The following is a 21411-nucleotide window of genomic DNA, read 5'->3' as shown; positions in this document are numbered from 1 at the left end:
GGGATTAAAGGCGTGCACCACCACAACACTACCTGGCTATCTTTTTATTGTCTTTATAGTTTTACCTTTTCCTAAATGCCATGTAGTTGGGATTATACAATGCATTGACTCTTCAGATTGGCTTCTTTGCACTCATCACTAAGCATTTTAGGTTCCTTTATGTTTTTTTATGACCTGATAGCTTATTATTATTGCTGAGTAATTTCTTCCATGGTATAAATACAGCTGCCATGAACATCTGTGTGCAAATTTTTGTGTGGATATCGTTTCAGCTCAGTTAATACTTAGAAAAGTGGTGATTGGCTAAGATGGTACGACATGCCTTGTTTTGTAAGAGACAAGAATACTGGCAGCCAAAGTCACCATTTCATGGTCTTGTTCCTCCTCCTCACCAGCATTTGGTACTGTCAGTTTTGGGGTGGGGAATGATTACTCTAACACAGGGAGTGGGTATTTCCTTTTTGTTTTAATTCCCAAATTCTTAAATCTCTTAAGCCGTCTGATACCTAGCGTCTTTTTGTATGGTCACTTGATCTCTGTTTCTGTTTGTTGGTTATTATTTGGTGTCCAGATTTTTTGCCATTTTTTAATTGGATTGTCTGTCTTCCTGTTGTGGTCTAGGATTTCTCTGTGTATTCTGGGTGCAGAGTTTTAGATGCTTTTACAGAGATTTTGCTCTTTCTGGAGTCTGATGCTTCATTCCTTTCACACTTTGGCTCACGGAGCAGAAGTTTTCATTTTAATGAATCTCCGCTCCACTGTCCGCTTGTCTGTCCTTAGTCAGTACTGTGCTGTCTTGACTCGTGGGTACCAATCACAGCCGAATTGGACTAGTGTTCTTCAGTATTCTACTAGTAATTCTGCACTTATTGATACGGCCATATGATTTTCCTTTAGCCTGTTAATGTGATTAATTAGATTCATTCAGAAAGATTACCACAAGTTCAAGACCAGCCTAGGCTACACATGCATTCCAGATCAACCTGTGCTACAGAGGGAGACTGTCTCAAACCTTCTCCTAACAGAATTTCCAAATGTTGGATCAGATTTGTGTAGTTGATCAAACTGTTCCTAGTCATTGTATATAAGTTTTTCTCTAAATACTTTGCCTTTCTCAAAAGACAGTAGTATTGTGGGTTTGGGAAAATTGGGGAATTGTTTTGCTTCATTGTTTTGTTTGTTTGTTTGGTCTGGTTTGTTTTTGGATAGCATTTGTTTGTTTGGCAATGCTAGGGATAGAACCCAATGTCTCATATATAGTAGGTGTGGTGGTTTGAAAGAAAATGGCCCCCAAAGCGAGTGGCACTATTAGGCACATCTTCTCACTGGGATCTAGAGCTTGCCAATTCAACCAGAGTGGCCGGCTAGCGAGACCCAGGGATCCTCCTGTCTCCATTTCTCTGGCACTGGGATTACAAGCGCATGCCACCACACCCAGCTATGTATTTATAGATGTTTGTTTTGTTTTATCTGTGTGTGCATGCACATGTCAGTATGGATGCTCTAGAGGTCAGAAGAGGGCGTTCTTTGTCTAATATGGAAGTGGATTTACAGGCAGTTGTGAGTCGTTCAGCATGGGTTCTGGGAACCAACAAATGCTCCTAACCACTGAGCCGTGTCCCCAACCACCATCATCGAGCTTTCTTATGTGGGTTCTGGGTACCAGACTAGGATCCTCTTACTTGATTAGCAAACACTTTACCTACTTAGACATCTCCTTAGCCATCTTTCCTTTGTTTTTCTTGATGTTATTTGATCTTTTGAGACATGGTCTCATGTAGCCTAAGCTAGCCTCAGACTTGTAACTAGGATTACTTTGATTTGCTAAGCCTCTTTTCCTCTATCTCCTAAATCCTGGGATTACAGGTGTGTGCCTCCATGCCAGGCCTGAATCCCCCTACTTTGATAGTTATAATGAATTAAAGCAACTGAGTCTACATCCAGAAGTAAACTTTTGGTTCCCCCTACTCACTGTTTATTTTGAGCTTTGAATTGTTTCCTGGTGGTTTACTGAGTGACATTCCCCACCCACAACACCCTAATCCACAATAACCCACTTAAATAGAATACAGCAAAATATGAAGGGTATGTTGAATGGTAAAACAGTAATTAAGTTCAGTAACGGTCATCTTCTCTTTCATTAGCATTAAAAGGTCCTGAAATGGCAACAAAGTTACATCTTCACATTACTCAATAAAAACAGATACTGTAACATTATCCTCACAGTGTAGTATTGGAAAAGTCCCAGCCGTCTTTCATCTTGAGTCTGTAAGTGGCCTTTTGTAGGGCTTAGAAGTCAAATGTCACATACCTGTTACCTACCAAACGTCACTGTTACATAATGTTTTGTACTTTGTACTGCCAAAAAGGTATTTTCCAGCATTAGTAGATTATTAATGATAAAGGACCATTTGGATCTTATTTGTTTGGTCTAATATCCGTCTGACTGTCTGCAGTGTTAAAAGGCTTAAGCTTTCTGTCTTGTGGATGCTTTTGCTTGAAAACACTAAAAATATTAATGCATTTACATAGTTCAAATAATACACTTGAGTGAAATTTTCTGGCCATATGCAAATACCACTGAAGTAAAAGAAAACTACTGATCATACAAACTTCGAAGAATACAAACTTTGAGGAACATAATTTCAGGCTGGAGAGATGGCTCAGCTGCCCTGCACCTGGGTTCAATTCTCAGCACCCACATGGTAGCTCACAACCATCCATAACTCCAGTACCAGGGCAGTGCAAGTGATTAACAGCCTCGTGGTCTTCGTTATCTGTTAGGTCAGGCCATATCAAGTTCCCAAACCAAGACTAGAGGTGGCTAGTAATCTAAAGGACCCTTACAGCCAGGGTCTCCCCAAGCCCCCATAACAGGGTCAGAGGTGGCTAATAGCTCAGCTGACCTCTGAGCTATCTGTATGACCAAGACCAGGCCAGCTCCTTCCCTAGGCCCTTAAGCTAGTACAGGTAGCCTATCTCCATATTCTTGAAAGAAATCACATATGCCCTGAGTTGAGTTTTGATGTAATTATGCTTTCCTGTGCACCTGGGATTGTATTACACCAAGACACTTCTTTTTCAGATTATACTGTGTTTAAATATACTGGCAATAAACTGACTTCAGATTCCCTGAAGTTCTTTATTTTTATTTACTTATTTATCTTTATTTTATGTGCATTGGTTTTTTGCTTACACATATGTCTGTGTGTGAGGATGTTGGATCCCCCAGAATTGGAGTTATAGACAGTTGTGAGCTGCCATGTGGGTGCTGGGAATTGAACCCGGGGCCTCTGAAAGAGTAGCAGTGTTCTTCACCTCCGAGCCATCTCTCCAGCCCCCCTCCCTGAAGTCTTAATTTGCTAAGTGGCATATGCACATTTTGTGGGCTCAGGATAGCTAAACTATCACCCTCCAGGCCCTACCCCATGTGGCCTGTGTCAGGACCTAGGCCCTCCATCCCAGTACTTTTACAACCTCAAAAACAGTTCTTCCAACTGGAGATGAGGTTTCCAAACACATGAACATATGGGACATTTTACATATAAACTATAAAAATGGTGCTGTTGAAATCCCTCACATATTTTCCTAGTGGGTCTTTTTTTTGTTTTGTTTTGTTTTGTTTTATTACCTGTACAAGTGCCTCCATGTCCTAGATGGCAGTCTCCAAAAGGTGCGTTTTGGTTTAGTTTTGGTTTGGTTTTGGTTTGGTTTTGGTTTGGTTTTGGTTTTTTCCCAGACAGGGTTTCCCTGTAGCTTTGGAGCCTGTCCTGGAACTCACTCTGTAGCCCAGGCTGGCCTTGAACTCACAGAGATCTGCCTGCCTCTGGCTCCCACCGCCTGGCATGGTGCGTTGTTTTATATAGCATCTCTCATTCTGTGCTGCCTCTACCCCGTTTGTGATATATTTTGATGAAACTGAAGTTTTGATGTTACTATAATTACATTTTTGCCATTCACACATTGATTGAAAGTGCTTCTGGAGTTAATACTGTGTGAAGGGATGAACACTCAGTAATCACCTTGTGGCTGTCCTATTGTCCTGGCACTAGCCTTTCCCACTGATCTTCAGTCTTTATTCTCTCATATGTCAGATGTCCCTGTCCACATGGGACCCATTTCTGAGGTATCTCATCTGTTTTTGTTTTGTCTACAGCAGCTCCCATGTCACACTAAAATATTAAAGTTTTATAATCAGTCTTTAATCTAGTGGAACAAGTTTTTCTACTTTGTTCTTTTTGAAGACTATCATGGCTGGGGTTGGAGAGATGACTCAGCTGTTAAGAGCACTTACTGCTCTTGCCGAAGTCTTGGGTTCAGTTCACAGAAGACCTGGGTTCAGTTCAAAGAACCCATGTCAGGCAGCCCACAGTCGCCTGTAACACCAGTACCAGGGAATGCAACACCCTCTTCTGGCCTCCATAGGTACTGCACACACATGGTGCACCTGAACTCATGCAGGCACACACATATATACAAAAATAAATAAATCAGTATTCTTTTTAAATATCATGGCTGGTTTTAATCCTTTGCATTTTCAAATCAGACAGACAACCATTGGGATTGTAGTAATCTGTAAATTACTGTAAGAAAAATCAACATTCTTACAATATTATGTCTTCTAATTCAGTATTTATCTTTCATTTCATCTTTTCTAAGATCTCTCATATTAACAAGGGAGTGGAGCTTTTATACCCTTTGTCTGATACTTTCCTAAGTATTTCATTTTGTACAAATTTTCTTTTGGATTTATTGGCGATCTATCTAGTAAATATTGATTGTATCAAAATACTGTTATTTTATTTTCAAAATTTAGTAAATATTGATTATATCAAAATACTGTTATTTATTTTCATAATTTATCTGTAAAGCTGCAGTTTTGATGCATATATTTGATCATCTTGAAGTAATATGGTGTTCTCCTCTGCCTCCTCCTTTCTTATGGCTCTCTACTTGGCCTCCTGTTCTTGCTTAATCTCCTCTACAGTGTGAAGTGGAGACTGTGGGCCGCCCATCTTTCGAGGCCCAGAGAGAAGGCATAGAAACACTTCCTCTGCTGAGCCTGTGCTTACTGGGTGTTTTCATGTCCTCCGATCAGATAGAGCAGTGCCTGAGTGTGTGTGCCTGGTTTTCTAGGAAACGAGGACATACTGAATTTTACAGAGTACTTTTTCATTTCTGTTGAAATGATTATATCATTTCCCTTCTGAAATTTCTCTCCTTGTTTATTTTGTTGTTTTGAGAGAGTCTCTCTGTGTAGCCCGGGCTGGCCTGGAATTTGCTGAAATCCTCCAACCTACATCCTGAGTGCTGGGATTACAGGAATGAGCCACCATGCCCAGTTTAAATTGGGAATGGGCTAAAATCTGCCATGTTAAACCAGACTGAAACCCCAGATTAGTAAAGATATATTCTTTTATTGCTTGGGTTTTGGTTTTTTGGGGTTTTTTTTTTTCTGCTGTTTCCTCTAAAGTAATGAGGGAGGCTGACCTGCATCTTCCTTCGGCCACACATTAGATTGTGCTATTACTCAGAATCTTCAATCAATTCTTCCACCACCATTTTTGAGGCAGGGTCTCCCAATCAAACCTAGAGCTAATGGATGTGGCTGATCTCCATAACCAGCTTACTCCAGGTTCCCCTTCCGAGGCTGCAATCCAGGTGGTCACCGTGCCTGAAATGGCATTTGCTCGGACTCTGGGGATCCCGACCTGTTGCTCGCTTGTGTGACAGTGCTTTAAATACTGACCCACCTCTCCAGGCTCTAGCCCTGACTTTTTTTTCTTCTAATATAAATAACTAGGGCAATTCATATTTTTCTGTTTTAAAAAATGGTCTTAGCTTATTCCCACAGATTTTATATGTATATTTTAGTACCATTAAGTACAAAAATCTTCTAATTTATATTAGGATTTTCCCTTGACTTGTGATTTACTTAAAAAATATGTGCCTTCCCTATTGAGGAGACTCCTCAAACCAGAACCCTAGGTTCACCCAAGGCAAAGTAGGAGTCCAATGGTCACCTTGAAGGGAGACGGAGTTAGTGCATCCTCCAGTGCCAGGTTCTGTGTGCATGCGTGCGTGCGTGTGTGTGTGTGTGTGTGTGTGTGTGTGTGTGTGTGTGTATGTGTGTGCACGTGTTTGTGTGTGTGCCAGAGTGTAAGGGTGTGTGTGTACGTATGTGTGAGAGTATGAGTATGTGTGCACACGTGTGTGTGTGTGTGTGTGTGTGTGTGTGTGTGTGTGTGTGTGTGTTTAGTTTAGTTTAGTTTGTTTTGAGCAGAGTCTCTCTATGTAGTCCTGGCTGCCCTGGAACTGCTCTGTAGACCAGGCTGGCCTTGAACTTGGAGAGCTCCTCCTGTTCTGTCTCCCAGTGCTGGAATGAAGGTGTGTGATACCCAGGCTATTTTTATTTCTATTTTTTTTGTATCTTACTTTTCTTCACAGCTGCACAAAACCCCGTAGTGTGTATGTACCACGTTTTCTTTATCCATTCCCACACTGATGGCCATCTAGGCTCGGTGCATATCTTAGGTCCTGGGAAGAGTGGCGCAGTTGACACCATGTGCAAGTGACACCGGTGTGCACGTGCCCATGTCCCACGTTGACACTGGTGTGCGCGTGCCCGTGTCCCACATTGACGCCCATGTCCCACGTTGACACAGAACCCTTCAGCCTTGTGCTCAGGGATGATGTAGCTGGGTCGTATGTTTCTGGGCATTTTAGGTGTTTGACAAACCTCCTTAGTGCCCGCCCCAGGGCTACAAAAGTTACATCCCTCCATCGGGGAATGCAGCTTCTGTGCTTCACACTGCCACCAGCATTTCTTGTCGTTTGTTGTCTTGATGCTACCCATTCTAACTAGGGCAAGAGGGGCTGGTGAAGCAGTTTTAATATGCATTTCCCTCATAGTTAAGGCTGTTGAACACTTTTCTTTTTTTAAGATTTGTTTATTTATTATGTGTACGGTGTTCTGCCTACATATATGCCTGCAGGACAGAAGAGGGCACCAGATCTCGTTACAGATGGTTGTGAGTCACCATGTGGGTGCCGGGAACTGAACTCAGGACCTCTGGAAGAGCAGTCAGTGCTCTTAACCTCTGAGCCATCTCTCCAGCCCCGGTGACTCATACCTTTAATCTCAGCACTCAGGAGGCAGAGGCAGGTGGATCCCTGTAAGTTCGAGGCCAAAACTCTGTCTTGAAAAACCAAAAAAAAAAAAAAAAAAAAAAAAAAAGACCTGTGTTCATTTCATTAGCCTGAGCGGTCGGGTGAGCCTAGGTTTTTGGTGTTTGACTTCTGCCGTTCTTCTGTAACACTTGTGATGCAGACAGCGTTCTCCTGCCCACTCCTGGCCACCCTCTGGCCACACTACCCAGCTTGCACTGCGTTCTGGATTCCAAAGAAGTGTTAAAAACTTTCCTGTTGCCAGTTTCTCTTTTTTCCCACTGCTTTGTGAATTTCCTTTGTTTTTGTTTGTTTGTTTGTTTTGTTTTGTTTTTGTGTGATGTGGTCTCATGTAGCCCAGGCTGGCTTCAAAAATCTCGAAGTGGTAGACAATGACTATAATGGATGTTCTTGGTTGTCAATTTAGTTAATCTGGAATTAACTAAAACCCAAATGACTGGACACATCTGTGAGGGATTTTTTTTCTCCTTAATTAAAGCATTTGAAGTGGGAAGACCCACTTCTAACCCAGATCTTTTGAGGCAGGAAAATCTGCCTTTAATCTGGGCCACACCTTCTGCTGGCGGCCTATATGAAGGACATGGAAGAAGGGAGCTTGCTTTCTCCGCCTGCTTGCTCTTGCTGGCAAGTCCATCCCTTCACTGGCATGACAGCCTACTTTGGGATTCCGGCATATACTGAAGCCCAGACAAGACATCCAGCCTCAAGAACTGAATGACTACTGGATTCTTGGACTGTCTGTTGATAGACAGCCATTGTGGACTAGCCGGACCACAGCCTGTAAGCCACTCTAATAAATCCCCTTCCTATGTGTAAAATGAATGATATATGTATATTGATTCCATCAGTTCTGGTCCGCTAGAGAACCTGACGAGTACAGTGACCTTGGACTCCTGACCCTCGCCTCCACCTCCTGAGTGCTGGGTTGCAGGGGTGTGCCATCACTCCTAGCTGTCTCTCTTCATGTCATCTAGTGAGAAAGAAGAGGACTGGGGTGTGACTCGATGGCACAGCACTTGTCTAGTGGTAGTGAAGACCTTAGGTTTGAAACCAGCCACGCAAAAAGGAAGAAAAGATAAAATGAGAGGAAATGACTATTCCCAATCTGTCACTTTGAATCAGAGAGCATGCGTAGAATCCAGGCCGACTTTGGGTTAGGAACAGACACAAATGGACTTATTACTAGGACTCAGCTGCAGCAGAAGAGAGGAAGCCGTGCCTCTGGGTCACAGCTCACATCCTGGCTAATCTGCTCAACCCAGTTCTTCTGGAGGATCGACTCCACCTGAAAGGAAGCTCACCAGATTAAGAGCTAGGAGCTCACACACACACACACACACACACACACACACACACACACACACACACACAAACCCTGTCTCAAAACAAAACAAAAATGACCACAATGACAGTTGGCCACAGCCCTTCACTCTGAGCCTGTGACAGACATAGGGATCCATCATGACATTCTTCCTGCAGAGGTGAGGAACCTCATACCTTCTCCACATAGCAGCAAGTCCCGGATGCCATCTTGGGACGAGTATTTTCTATCCCTCTTTTGCCCATAGGCAAGCAACAGAACCTCTCAAATTGTCCTGGTAGCTCTATGTATGTCCAGAGAATTGTCAAAACCCTGCTGCATAGACATGAGCAGGCAGTAACTATAGAGTAAAAAAGGACTGTACTGTGGGGTCTCCGGGTCCATTCAGAACACAGGCATTGGTTTCTACTATGGCCCTCTCCATCCAGTGTGTCTCACCTGGTCCCTCACTGAAGACAAGGTCCCATTCTCTAGTGCTTCGGTCACATGCTTGCATTTCTCAGACAGCTCTGGAAGCAGGAAAAGAAGATTGTTTGTAGAAAAGGAGAGGGGCATGGTGGCTCCGGGGGAGGACTCTGGGGGAGGACTCCGGGGGAGGGCTCTGGGGGAGGGCTCCGGTGGCTGACCATATGCATCAGAGGGTTTCAGAGAGCTCCTGGGATGCCGGGTGGAAGTCATCCCAAATGTTTCCTGCTCCCCTCTTAGAATATGGAGCATCATAGACTATACCAGAGGGAATACAGTGATTGCCCCTCAATATCCAGCCTGGGAAAGGCTGATAGTCTCTGAAATGCCGAGGGCTACCCTTCACAGTGTACAAATTTGGGCAATGCATACTCCCTAAGATTTGATTTCCCACCAGCCTCCTTGGTCAGCATTTCCTCCATTCCAGCATATAGCCAGACCCTCTTCACCTAGCAAGGCACCCAAGAGTTCCAGAATGGCTTCTGCACATGCTTTTACCAAGCGCCCAGCATTTTTGTGGAGGCTGCAAATGAGAGGACCCGCTGGACCCTCAATCTGTGTCTCATCAGAGATCAAGACATCAGAAACCTGGGGGTGGGGGATAGGGAAGCTAAGCACGGTTCTCTAGCAGATGGTTCCCACCCTGCCATCTGCCCTCCACAGCCCTCTGTGTCCACCCCAGTTCTTCCTTGGGATCCTTTACTCTCTGCTCCAGATCCTCCAGCCCCGCTTCCTTGATGGCACATGAAGTGACAGAGTATAGCATATTCTTCCGCTCCTTCTCATTCCGTTCCTGGAGGCTTCTCGCTGTGTCCGGTACCTGCTCCTGAAAATTTCCAATAGCATGCAGTCTCCTCACAGCCATTCCTATAAAGGGCAGAAATTGTGAACCTGACTCACTCTGCCCAACAGGCTTCATTTGTAAAGTCCACTATACCTTGCCCCACCCCTACCCGCATCCCTCTCACCTGCTGGGAAGGTCTCATGTAACCCAGGCTTGAACTCACTATGTAGCCAAGGATGGCCCTTCTTTCTGATCATCTTGCCTCAAGAGCTGGGATTACAGTAGAGTGCAACCGTGCCTGGCTAGACCTTATTTTAATCTACTCGTTGTTGCTGTTGTTTTTACCTGTCTGTGTTTTGCCGTCTTCTAAACTAATGTGTTCTGTTACAATGAAGCTCCCCTTCCCTGCATGCCCACCATCACTCATTTACCTGGCTTCCCTGGTTCACCCCCATTTAGTCCCAGTTTGCCATATCCAGAAATAAGCTTGGTAGTTTCATTTTTACCATTCAAAATGTGGTCCCCAGCCCCGTGGCGCACATCTGTAATCCCAACACTAGGGAGGAGCAGACAGGAGGATCGGGAGTTCAAGGTCAACCTCAGCTACATAGGGAGTTCAAGGCCAGCCTGAGAGCCATGAAGCAAGAGGGGGTGAGGAGAAAGAAAGAAAATGTGAGGGAAGGAGGAAGAAAAGAGAAAGCTCCGCCTCCAGGTTCCTGCCCTGGTTGAGTTCCTGTCCTGACTTCCTTGGATGATGAACAATGATATGAAAGTAGAAGCCAAATCATTTTCTCTCCAAGTTGCTTTGGTCATGGTGGTTTTTTTTTGTTTTTTTTTGTTTTTTTTTTTTTTGTTTTTCGAGACAGGGTTTCTCTGTGTAGCTTTGCGCCTTTCCTGGAACTCGCTTTGGAGACCAGGCTGGCCTCGAACTCACACAGATCCGCCTGGCTCTGCCTCCCGAGTGCTGGGATTAAAGGCGTGCGCCACCACCGCCCGGCTTGGTCATGGTGTTTTATCCCAACAACGGTAACCCCAACCAAGACACCACCGGACACCAATCTGCTGATGCCACCGAGTGGTAGTGTTACAGCATCTGGACCTGAGGGTAGATGAATTCTGCCCCATTGTATGTGGGCCTAGAGATAGGCGAGTCCTCACACATAGCTATTAAGTCCTCTCTCTGCAAAGGGAGGAAGGTCTTCAGAGTCTTCACGTCACATCTAACCCCTGTGGGCACTCTTTCCAGCGATGGACATTTTTGTTCCGGGACTCTGAGCTGTCACTGCCCATGTCAGGAACCTGTACCCTTGCTGTGTATAAATTATATTTGCAAGCTCCTTCCCACATCCTCAGAGATAGGCAACCATAGGGCTGTGCCTGAATGACTCAAGCAGAGGCCAACACCCAGAGAAGATACAGCATGCCCTCCATCTCTTCCCAAGGCCTCTTTGGCAATGTGACTGTCCTACTTGGGATATAGGGAAAACCCCAGCATTCCAGAGGAAGTGAGCCCTAGACCTTCCAGCCTGGTCAGAAAACTCCAGACTTGGGAGGCTGTGAGCAAGAGTGGTACAGCAGAGCTCGACTTGAGACTACTTCAGTGAGGTTGCTTCATCCCAGCCTGCGCTGATATGAGCAGACTGGCTGAGGCCTTCAGTGAGAGCTCCCAGCCAGTCAGTTGCCCTGGAAGGAGCCTGGGGGCCCTGAGCCAACAGTGCATCCAGGCTGCTCATCCACAAGCACATCTCCCCGTTCTGTGGCTTCCAGCTCTGAATACATCCTACTACACACTCAGCCACGCATTGTCTTCTGTTTGACAAGCATGCCCTTGCCTGTCCCGAAACATGAACGGGTAGCCCAGGGGCTCACTCACCTCCTTTTTTTTCCTTCAGTCCAGAAGGCTATAGCTAAACCAGCCCCGAGGGGAGATGGGAAGAGGGAGAAAGAAAGAATAAGAAAATAGTAATTTCTTGCTGGGCACTGGTGGCACACTCCTTTAATCCCAGCACTTGGGAGGCAGAGGCAGATGGATCTCTGTGAGTTGAGGGCCAGCCTGGTCTACAAATAGAGTTTCAAGACAGTTAGGGCTATTACACATAGAAATCCTGTCTCAAAAATTTAAAAAAAGAAAAAAAATAGTAGGTTCCTTCCATCCCTCAGTCCCCCACTCTGCTCCCAACCAAGGAAAGGAAAGAAAAACTATTGCTAATCTGTTAGGAGACTGAGAATGCAATCCTGTAGGGCAGGCTGATGTCATGGTGAGTGCATGCTGGGTCAGTCTGGCCGGAGCCCATACGGCCCTCAGGCCTTCTTGGGCCTCCCTCCTCCCTTCTTCCTCTCCCACCTCTGTGCTCACCAGCCACCCATCCCAGGCTGATACAGAGCTTGGCTCAATCCACATCCACCCACTCATATTCAGGGCCCCATTTTCTGTGCCCATAGCATCTTGCTTACATATTTTCCCCTTTTCAAAGATCAGCTGCTTCTTTCCATAGGCCAGGATCATGTTGGCAGGGATGGTGATTTTGTTCTGGCTCTAGGGAGAGAGAGCTCATGTTGATGGATATTACACTGCTATCTTGCCTGATCTCCCAAACACTCCTATGAGGTGGACATTTTTATTCTAAGTTTACAAATGGAAGGACCAAGACTCTATGGCAAGTATCTGAGCCAGTCCTACAGCTGAAACCAGTGGCAGGGCTAAGATTTGAACCCATGTCTGACACCAAACCCATGCTGCTTTCCACTGTTCATTTAACAAGTATATACTGAAGACATGCTTTTATCCAGGGACTCTAGCTCCCCTTGCCTACTAGAAAGGGGAACAGACAAGGAATAGAATAGAATACCCATGTAATTAAGAATGTCAAATGATAGACTGTACTGGTGCACGAAGTACTCAAAGAGGCAGGCAGATTTCTGTGAGTTCGAGGCCAGCTTGATCCACATAGTGAGTTCCAGAATAGCCAGGGCTATGTGGAGAAACCTTGTCTCAAAAGACTAAAAGATAAAATTTAAAAAAGAAAGAAAGAGGCCAGGCTATGGTGGTGCATGCCTTTAATCTCACCACTCAGGAAGCAGAAGCAGGTGGATCTCTGTGAGTTCAAGGCCAGCTTGGTGTACAGAGTGAGTTCCAGGGCAGGCACCAAAGCAGAGAAATTCTGTCTCGAAAAACTAAAAAAAAAAAAAGGAAGGAAGGAAGGAAGGAAGGAAGGAAGGAAGGAAGGAAGGAAGGAAGGAAGGAGGGAAGGAAGGAAGGGAGGAAGGAAGGGAGGAAGGATGCATGGAAGAAAGGAAGGAAGGAAGGAAGGAAGGAAGGGATTCCTCCACAAGGCACCACTCTCTTCCTTGGACTGAAAAGCAGAGAGACCAGCCAGTACTGCTCCAAAAGGCCCGAGGGAGGAGCTAAGACGGCTGAGTCTTGGCTGGCACCCTCTGGGCCTTCAGTGGATGGCACAAGGCTGGCTGGTCCACACCCATCTCCCAGGAAACTAACCTTGTTTTCGTGGTTAATGCCCTTAAGGAATGAGCTCCAAATTTGATATTGCATTTCTGCTTGTGGAGTTTCCTCCTGTTCTGTCTCCAGAGTTCCTGTCACTAGATACACATTTTCTTCTGAACTAATCATTTTGAATGAAGTTGGAAGTTTCTGCTTCAGCCTCCTAGAGCGAGTGGAAGGATAAGGTTCAGGGCCCCTCAGTGACACCTCTCCCTGCCACCAACAGCTTCCTTTTGAAAGTAAATGCCTGTAAGGCTGCAAAACCAAGAAACATGGCACCTATCACAGTTCTTTCTACCCACTAGGAGCTGGGGGCAGGGGCACAGTGGCAAAGGAACTCACTAGCATTTACCCTGTGTTCCTGCCCATCACAGATGGTGGGAGGCTTCTTACCCCAACCCTATCATGTAGGCAGAATTGGGTCTTTTTTTTTTTTAACTACATTTATTGGTTTGGGGGGCGGGGGATACATGGTGGTGTGAATGAGATGTCCCCCAAAGTCTTGGTTCCCAGCTGGTGGTGCTGTTCAGGAGGTTTAGGAGGTGTGGCCTTACTAGAAATGCAGCACTAAGGGAAGGTTTTGAGGTTTCAAAGCCTCCCGCCACCACCAGGTCACTCTGCTTCCTGCTTGTGGTTAGGGATGTGAACTCTCAGCTTCAGCTTCTGCTCCGACACCATGTCTGCTGCCTGCTACCAAATTCCCCCTTGTGATGGACTATTTATTTATTATTTGTTTGTTTATTTATTTATTTATTTTTGGTGTTTTCGAGACAAGGTTTCTCTGTGTAGTTTTGGCGCCTGTCCTGGAACTCACTCTGTAGCCCAGGCTGGCCTCGAACTCACAGAGATCCGCCTGGCTCTGCCTCCCAAGTGCTGGGATTAAAGGCATGCGCCACCACCACCCAGTATGATGGACTCTTATTAAGATGGATTATTATTAAGGCCAGCCTGGAACTCTACATTCGAGTTCCAGGCCCACCAGAGCTATAATAGTTGAGACCCTGTTCCAAAACAAACAAAAAACTGTTTCTTTGTTTGTTTGTTGATCTAAAGATATAACTCAGTGGTTAAGAACACTGGCCGCTCTTCCAGGGGACCTGGGTTCAATTCCCAGTACCTATGAGGTGGCTCACAACTGTCTGTAACATCAGCCCTAGGGGATATGAAACCCTGTTCTGGCCTCCTTGGATACCAGGCATACACATGATGCACACACATACATGCAGATAGAACCCTCATACATATACATGAAATAAATTTATTTAGAAAAATTGTGAACAGTCTAGGGCCACACAGCTATTAAATATACAGCGGTGGCTCAAATCCTGGTCTATGAATCCAAAGCATGTCTTTCTCATAACACTAAAGGTGTCGGGCAGGGCTGGCGCCACTGCTGAGAAGGGGCTGACTCTAGCTCGTGGCACTGGTGCCCAGAACTCACCTGGTTGCTTTGCCTGTCCTCCAGCTCATGAGATAGCCCTGATTCCGTAAGAAAATTCATTTGTGACCTAGAAAATAGCTTGATAAAGCTTCTGCTACTTACAGACTAAAGTCCATCAAAGAAGTGCCACCAGATGGAGGTGGTGACGGTGGTGGCAGTGGAGAAACCCTGTCTCAAGGGAAAAAAAGAAGATGTCCCTCCATACCTTCCATGACCTCCCTCTCCCTCTTTAGGAAACCTACCATCAACCTAGAAACAATCCATTCAAGAAAAGAAAAGAAATTCTAGAAAATCCCTGGAGACCCTTCCAGAGCAGTTCTGCTGTTAAGAGTAGTTGAAAGGCCCAACAAAGCCTCACTGAGCTTTTAGGCTTGCAAAAAAAGGAAAAAGTGCTGGGTGGTGGTGGCGCACGCCTTTAATCCCAGCACTTGGGAGGCAGAGACAGGCGGATCTCTGTAAGTTCGAGGCTAGCCTGGTCTACAGAGCAAGATCCAGGACAGGCACCAAAACTACACGGAGAAACCTTGTCTCCAAAAACAAGCAAAAAGGAAAAAGTGTAAACACGCCCACTCTATTAAGAAAGAACTATGCCGGGCGGTGGTGGCGCACGCCTTTAATCCCAGCACTCGGGAGGCAGAGGCAGGAGGATCTCTGTGAGTTCGAGGCCAGCCTGGTCTACAAAGTGAGTTCCAGGAAAGGCGCAAAACTACAGAGAAACCCTGTCTCGAAAAACAAAAAAAAAACAAAAAAAAAAAAAAAAAGAAAGAACTAGCCTGACCCTTTAATCCCAGGTCTTGGGAGGCTGAGGCAGGTGAATTTTGGTGAGTTGTTCATCCTGGTCTACAGAGCAAGTTTCAGGACAGCCAGAGCTACATAGAGAAACCCTGTCTGAAAAAAAAAAAGAAAGAAAGAAAAAGAAAGAAAGAACAAACTAGCCCTCAAAACCAGCAGGGTGCCTTTGCCTGAGTGCTGCCATTTCCAGCTTGGTTATTTTAACTTCATGGTGCTTTACTTCTGACCACCTACTGTGTGGAGTCAACAGAGAGGTGAGCACAGCCGGTAAATTGTCCCGAGATGCTCCTAACCCAGTGGGCAGATGACACGGAAACTGTGGCTTTGCAAGGCAGAGCAAAACACGCACAAAATGCTGGGTTGGGCCACTCAGCGCAGGAGAGCAAGGATGCGGCCTGGGGACAGCAGCTGATGTGTCCAAAGCACAGTGATGAACTGAGGACGTGACCGCTCCAAGGTATGGCTGGCGGTTTGCACTGTAGAGGTGTGTGAGCGCGCAGCCAGAGGCATCCGGAAGTGTCCAGAGCAGGCAGAGAAAAGAGTAGACTGAACGGGGCCATGGGACTGGGGGAGTTGGGGGAGAGAGGAAGGGAAGAGAAGAGAGGGCAAGCTGACCAAGACAGCATACGGCCAAAATGACAGGGTTATAGAGGAATGAGGGGCTGGGTGAAGAGAAGCAAAGCCCACAGGCTGGAGAAGGTTGGGGAGGGGACAGATGTGAAGAGCTGAGAAGAGCCACAGGTACTGAGTGAGTGGGGGGGAGGCAGCATCCACTTTGGTATGCTAATAGGCTCCACAGTTAGTCTTTTGTTCTGGGTTTCTTTTTTTTCCTAAAGATTCATTTATTATGTATACAGTGTTCTGCCTGCAGGCCAGAAGAGGGCGCCAGATCTCATTACAGATGGTTGGGAGCCACCATGTGGTTGCTGGGACTTGAACTCAGAACATCTAGCAAGAATAGCCAGTGCTCTTAACCCTGAGCCATCTCTCCAGCCCTGCCCTGGGTTTCTTTTGGATCTGACAGCAATTGGTCATCCAGAAGAAGGCAGGGCTATGAGGGAACTAGGAGCCTGCCTGGCCAGAGAAGGAAGGTCAGTGCAGTAGGCCTGAGGGTGAGGAGCCAGGGTGCCCCTGTGGTGCCTCCATGCCCAGAATGTACCCTTCCCTTGTTCTTTCCCGCTACTGCCTGACTCCAGCCCCATCTTAAAAAATTGTTATTTACGTGAAAGCGCCTAAGGGTATGTATGTGTATCACATACATGCAAGAGACAGAAGTCAGAAGAGAGCATCAGATTTGGAACTGAAATTACAGATGCTTGTGAGCCCCCATGTGAGCGCTGGGAACCAATCCCAGTCCTTTGCATGAGTAGCATGTGCTCTTAACCACTGAACCATCTCTTCAGCTCCCAGCCTCACTTGTTGTCAAGGAAATCCAAACAACTGGGTTATTTTCCTATGTGTTACGGTGGCTTTCCAATTGCAGGACCGCAAATACTTAAACTGCAAATATTTCTTCAGGGAATTTTGCTGTGGGCTCTCTCTGAATCTGTGTTATCGTGGACTTGACATTTAGCCTTTTCACCTGGAAAGACCAGAGTAAATATCACATTGATACTAACCTGAAAGACCTTTCTCCAGGAAGCCCTAAAACAGTGGTTCTCAACCTTCCTGATGCTGTGACCCTTTAATACAGTTCCTCATGTTATGGTGACCCTCAACCATAAAATTATCCCATTGCTACATCACAACTGTAATTTTTCTAGTTATGAATCATAATGTAAATATCTGATATGCAAGATATCTGATATGCGGCCCCTGTGAAAGGGTCGTTATGACCCACAAAAGGGTTGTGACCCATAGGTTGAGAACTGCTGCTTTGGGACTTTCAGCTCACCAAGTTCTCTTTCAGCCTATGCCCAGGGAGGAGAGAGTACGTCTCCAGCAGCAGGGCCATCAGAGGGAGGCTCTGCGTGCACCTGCGTGCACCTCCTGTGGCCGGCACTGCCATTGACTCTTAGAGTTAACAGGTGAAGACACTGAAACTTACACAGATAAACAGCAGCTTGGCCAGAGGTCGCCCTGCTGGTCAGCGGCTGAGTGGGCTTCAAAACCGGGCAACCTTAGCCGTAAAGTCTGCGTCCTTCCTTGGCTACCGCGCCATCTCCCTCCATTTCCCCGACAGCTTAACGATACCAATATAAACACAGAGCTCTGTGGTTGGACTTGCAGAGAGACACAGGAAAGGAAGACTATGTAGGAAAAACTTCCAATATAAAGAAATCTCCCTGGGTGCTGGTGGCAGCACACGTCTTTCATCCCAGCACTCGGGAGGCAGAGGCAAGTGGACCTCTGAGTTCGAGGCCAGCCTGGGCTACAGAGTGAGTTCCGGGATAGCCAGGGCTACACAGAGACACCCTGTCTTGAAAAAAACCAAAGCAAACCAAAAATCTCTACTTTCCTCTTCTTGCCCACCACCTCTTGCGTGTGTTTCTTGGTGGCGGTGTGCCAGCATGTACAAATCAAAAGCTGAGGGCAATGAGGAGCTGAGCACGGGCTAGAAGAGGAGCAGCCAAGGCCTCAGGCCAGCCATTCCTCACCCGCCACATGCTGACCTCCGAGTCCCACAAGCAGCCTCTCAAACAGCTCTTTGTCCAGTATGTCCTCCAGGGTGAGGTCTGTCTTGGAGTAGCGCCATCCCCAAACCTCTTCCGTCCTCTCACCAAATAGCAGCACTTGAATGCACCAGCATCAACCACACTCTTGACAGGAATCATATCCCCTCGAGAACCCAACTCTCGCACCAGAGATCTCGTGACTCTTTCAAATACAGACGTTAAGCCTGGACCAACTATGACAGATGTGTTGGTTCAGAGAGGGGGTTTTGTTATTTTGCTTTATTTTAAGACAGTCCTGTCCAGCTTAGGCTGACCTCAAAACCTGCTATGTAGTGCAGGATGGCCTGGAACTCCCAGGTTTCCTGTCTCCACCTCCCAAGCGCTGGGATTACAGGTGGATCACCACATCTGGCTTTTTTCTTTAGATTTACTATTTGATGTGTGTGGTGGTATTGTGTTCCCCAAAATATTGTGTACCTTAATAAACTTATCTGGGGTCAGAGAACAGAAAAGCCACAAGATACTTAGGCTAGAAAATGTTAGCACACGCCTTTAATCCTAGCATTCCAGAGACAGAAATTCCTCTGGATCTCTGTGAGTTCAAGGTCGCATTGGAAACAGCCAGGCATGGTGACTCACGTCTTTAATCCCAGAAAGCAGCCTTTAATCCCAGGGAGTGGTGGTAGAAAGCAGAAAGGTTATAAGGTGTGAGGACCAGAAACTGGAAGCATTTTGGCTGGTTAAATTTTCAGGCTTTGGAGCAACACAGTTCAGCTGAGATTCATTCTGGATGAGGACTCAGAGGCTTCCAGTCTGAAGAAACAGGACCAGCTGAGAAATTGGCAAGGTGAGATAGCTGTGGCTTGTTCTGGTACTCTGACCTTCCAGCATTTACCCCAATACTGGCCTCAGGTTTGATTTTATTAATAAGAACTTTTAAGATTCATGCTACAAATGTGTATGAGTGTTTTGCCAGCATGTACATGCGTGCACATGTATGCCTGGCATCCATGGAAGTCAGAAGAAGGTGTCTGATCTCCCAGAACTAGAGTTCCAGATGGTTGTGAGCCACCACGTGGGTGTTGGGAACCAAACCCAGATCCTTTGGAAGAGCAGCCAGTGAGCCATCTCTCCAGCCCCTGACTCATGATTGACAGTCTGGGGTCAAGCAGGAGCTCAAAGTTCCAGGACAATTAGGAACTGGAATACTGAAGTGAGGCAATCGTGATACAGTAAGGGTGGCCACCATAATGCCAAATCTCCCTCTGCCCTTCACGGAACCTACTGAGGCAAATGGGGTGAGGGATTACCCCACACAGGGAAAGTGAAACCCACTTTCTACATTTCTCAGAGCAAATTTGCTGTCTATTCCCAAAGGCATGAAGGTTAAGAAGGCTTGACTCTCACCAGTGTTGAACACCCAACTTCAGGATACCAGTTCAAACAGCTATTTCTTCCCTTGGCTCTAGCTGGGATCCCTAGGTCTCCCCACCATCCCTTTCCAAATTTCAGGGTGCTAAGCCAGGCCCTGAGAAAAGCAAAAGCTTCCTGGGTTTCCACCACCATTACCACTGTGTCCTTCCTCTTGTGACTCCTAAGTCCCTAATGCCTGGCCGAGGCACCTAACCCCCCCACTGCCCTTTTCTCCATCCTGTCTTAGCATAGTAGTCTGCTCTCAATTCTCTTCTGGTCTGGGGATTCTAGGTGTGTAGATAGAACCACAGCCTGTCTCAAATGCACTGTCCTCAGCTTCTTACCTGAAATGGAGAGTCAGAATCCTCTCAGATCTCTGCACAGCTCCTGGCTGGAGGGGTGCTAGGAGAGGTTCCTAAAAGCCCCCAATAGGAGTACTTCCAGGAAAGCTGGATAAGGGTGGGTGCCTCACCTCCCTGCCCTTCAGATAAGGCTAATTATGGCCAGGCTAATTATGGACAGGAATGACATGGCCAGGAGACATCTTGCCCTTTGGACTCAGCAAGTGAGAGATACATGGGCTAGGTGAGTTTGGGCCAAAGAATGACGCAATGGATTGTACAATCCAGTGAGCTAAAATGGAATGAGTAGTTCCAACTAAGAGAGATAACAGCCATGGCTGTACCCGGGATATAAAAATGGCCTTACCGGGCAGTGGTGGTGCACGCCTTTAATCCCAACACTCCAGGAGGCAGAGCCAGGCAGATCTCTGTGAGTTTGAGGCCAGCCTGGTCTGCAGAGCGAGATCCAGGACAGGCACCAAACTACACAGAGAAACCCTGTCTTGGAAAAAAAAAAAAAAAAAAAAAAGATCTCAGGGCCAGCTAGCAAATGCCATGGTATGCAGGCAGCAATAAGAACCCAAACTAACTCAGCAAACAGCTACAGGAGTCAGGCTGGTCCAATACGTACTCAGCCTCCCCAGTATGACACATTTCCACGTGCTCCTTCCTAGACCTTTCTCATCTGGATGCCACCCCATCTTCTTCATCCACCTTCTCCTCCCTCAGAGGTAAGTGCTAGAGTGAGCCCAGCCTATCTTCTGGGCTCCCCATCCCTCTGTTCAGAAGCACACGGAAGGAAGTGGCGATGGTATTGATTGTAATATAGTTACTCAACTGCTGGCTATTCCCAGGCACCGTGCTCAGGCCCACAACCACCCAGAGAGGTACTCTCCTCATCAACTCAGAGAAGCAGCTAAGTAAGACGGCAAAAGTAGCAGAGCTGGCATCTGAACAAAGATCACTGTCCAGGTACCCTGGTACTTCACCCTGACTGGCTTCAAGGCCACGGAAGCAAGTAGATCGGCCCCACTCCCAAGACTGAGCCCAGTGGCAACTTCTCCCAACATCGTAGTCCCTATTTGAAGAGGGACAGTATGGCTACTAGTAGATCAGGCGTTCCCTCACTCCAAGAACACCATGATGCTGGGCCAGGGCCACAGAGCCAGGCTGCTGGGAAGGGAGCTCCTCTGCCTGCCTGAAACTTTGTACCTGGCCGGTGACCACAGATAATACTGCACAGAACAGCCTGAGAAGCCAGCGTCCTCAGGAGATAAGGATTCCTCCCTCCCCCAGCTATGCTAGCAAAAAGCCATGGGGACCCCTCTTCCCCTCCTACACATCCTAGCAGGAGGCGGCACAAAAGCCAGGAGGATAGGCAGGCAGCCCTCCCACCAGGAACTAATTGGGAATGACTTAGGTGAGAAGTGAGGACAGGCAGACAATGCCAGAGTACCAGTAGCAACCCCTCCCCCACTCCATTTGTAAGCCATGTCTGGACTGACCTTCCTGGCCACCAAGCCCCAATTCCTCCAGCTAGGCCTGGGAAGTC

General features: G+C 46.7%; 1 protein-coding gene across 1 annotated transcript; it reads right to left on the bottom strand.

Annotated features, from left to right (window-relative positions):
- Positions 1-8377: 8377 nt before the first annotated feature.
- Gsdmb (gasdermin B) lies at positions 8378-20929 on the bottom strand. Its single transcript, XM_052756424.1, is given in 8 exon segments — positions 8378-8473; positions 8948-9018; positions 9424-9562; positions 13255-13420; positions 17425-17503; positions 18088-18192; positions 18195-18329; positions 20836-20929. Coding segments are annotated over 8 exon segments (885 nt in total).
- Between the last annotated feature and the right edge of the window lie 482 nt (positions 20930-21411).

This window comes from Peromyscus californicus, unplaced genomic scaffold, assembly GCF_007827085.1.
Source record: "Peromyscus californicus insignis strain IS unplaced genomic scaffold, ASM782708v3 Scaffold_3__1_contigs__length_106647218, whole genome shotgun sequence".
Lineage (NCBI taxonomy): Eukaryota > Metazoa > Chordata > Mammalia > Rodentia > Cricetidae > Peromyscus > Peromyscus californicus.
This window is presented reverse-complemented; position numbering and strand designations above follow the sequence as displayed.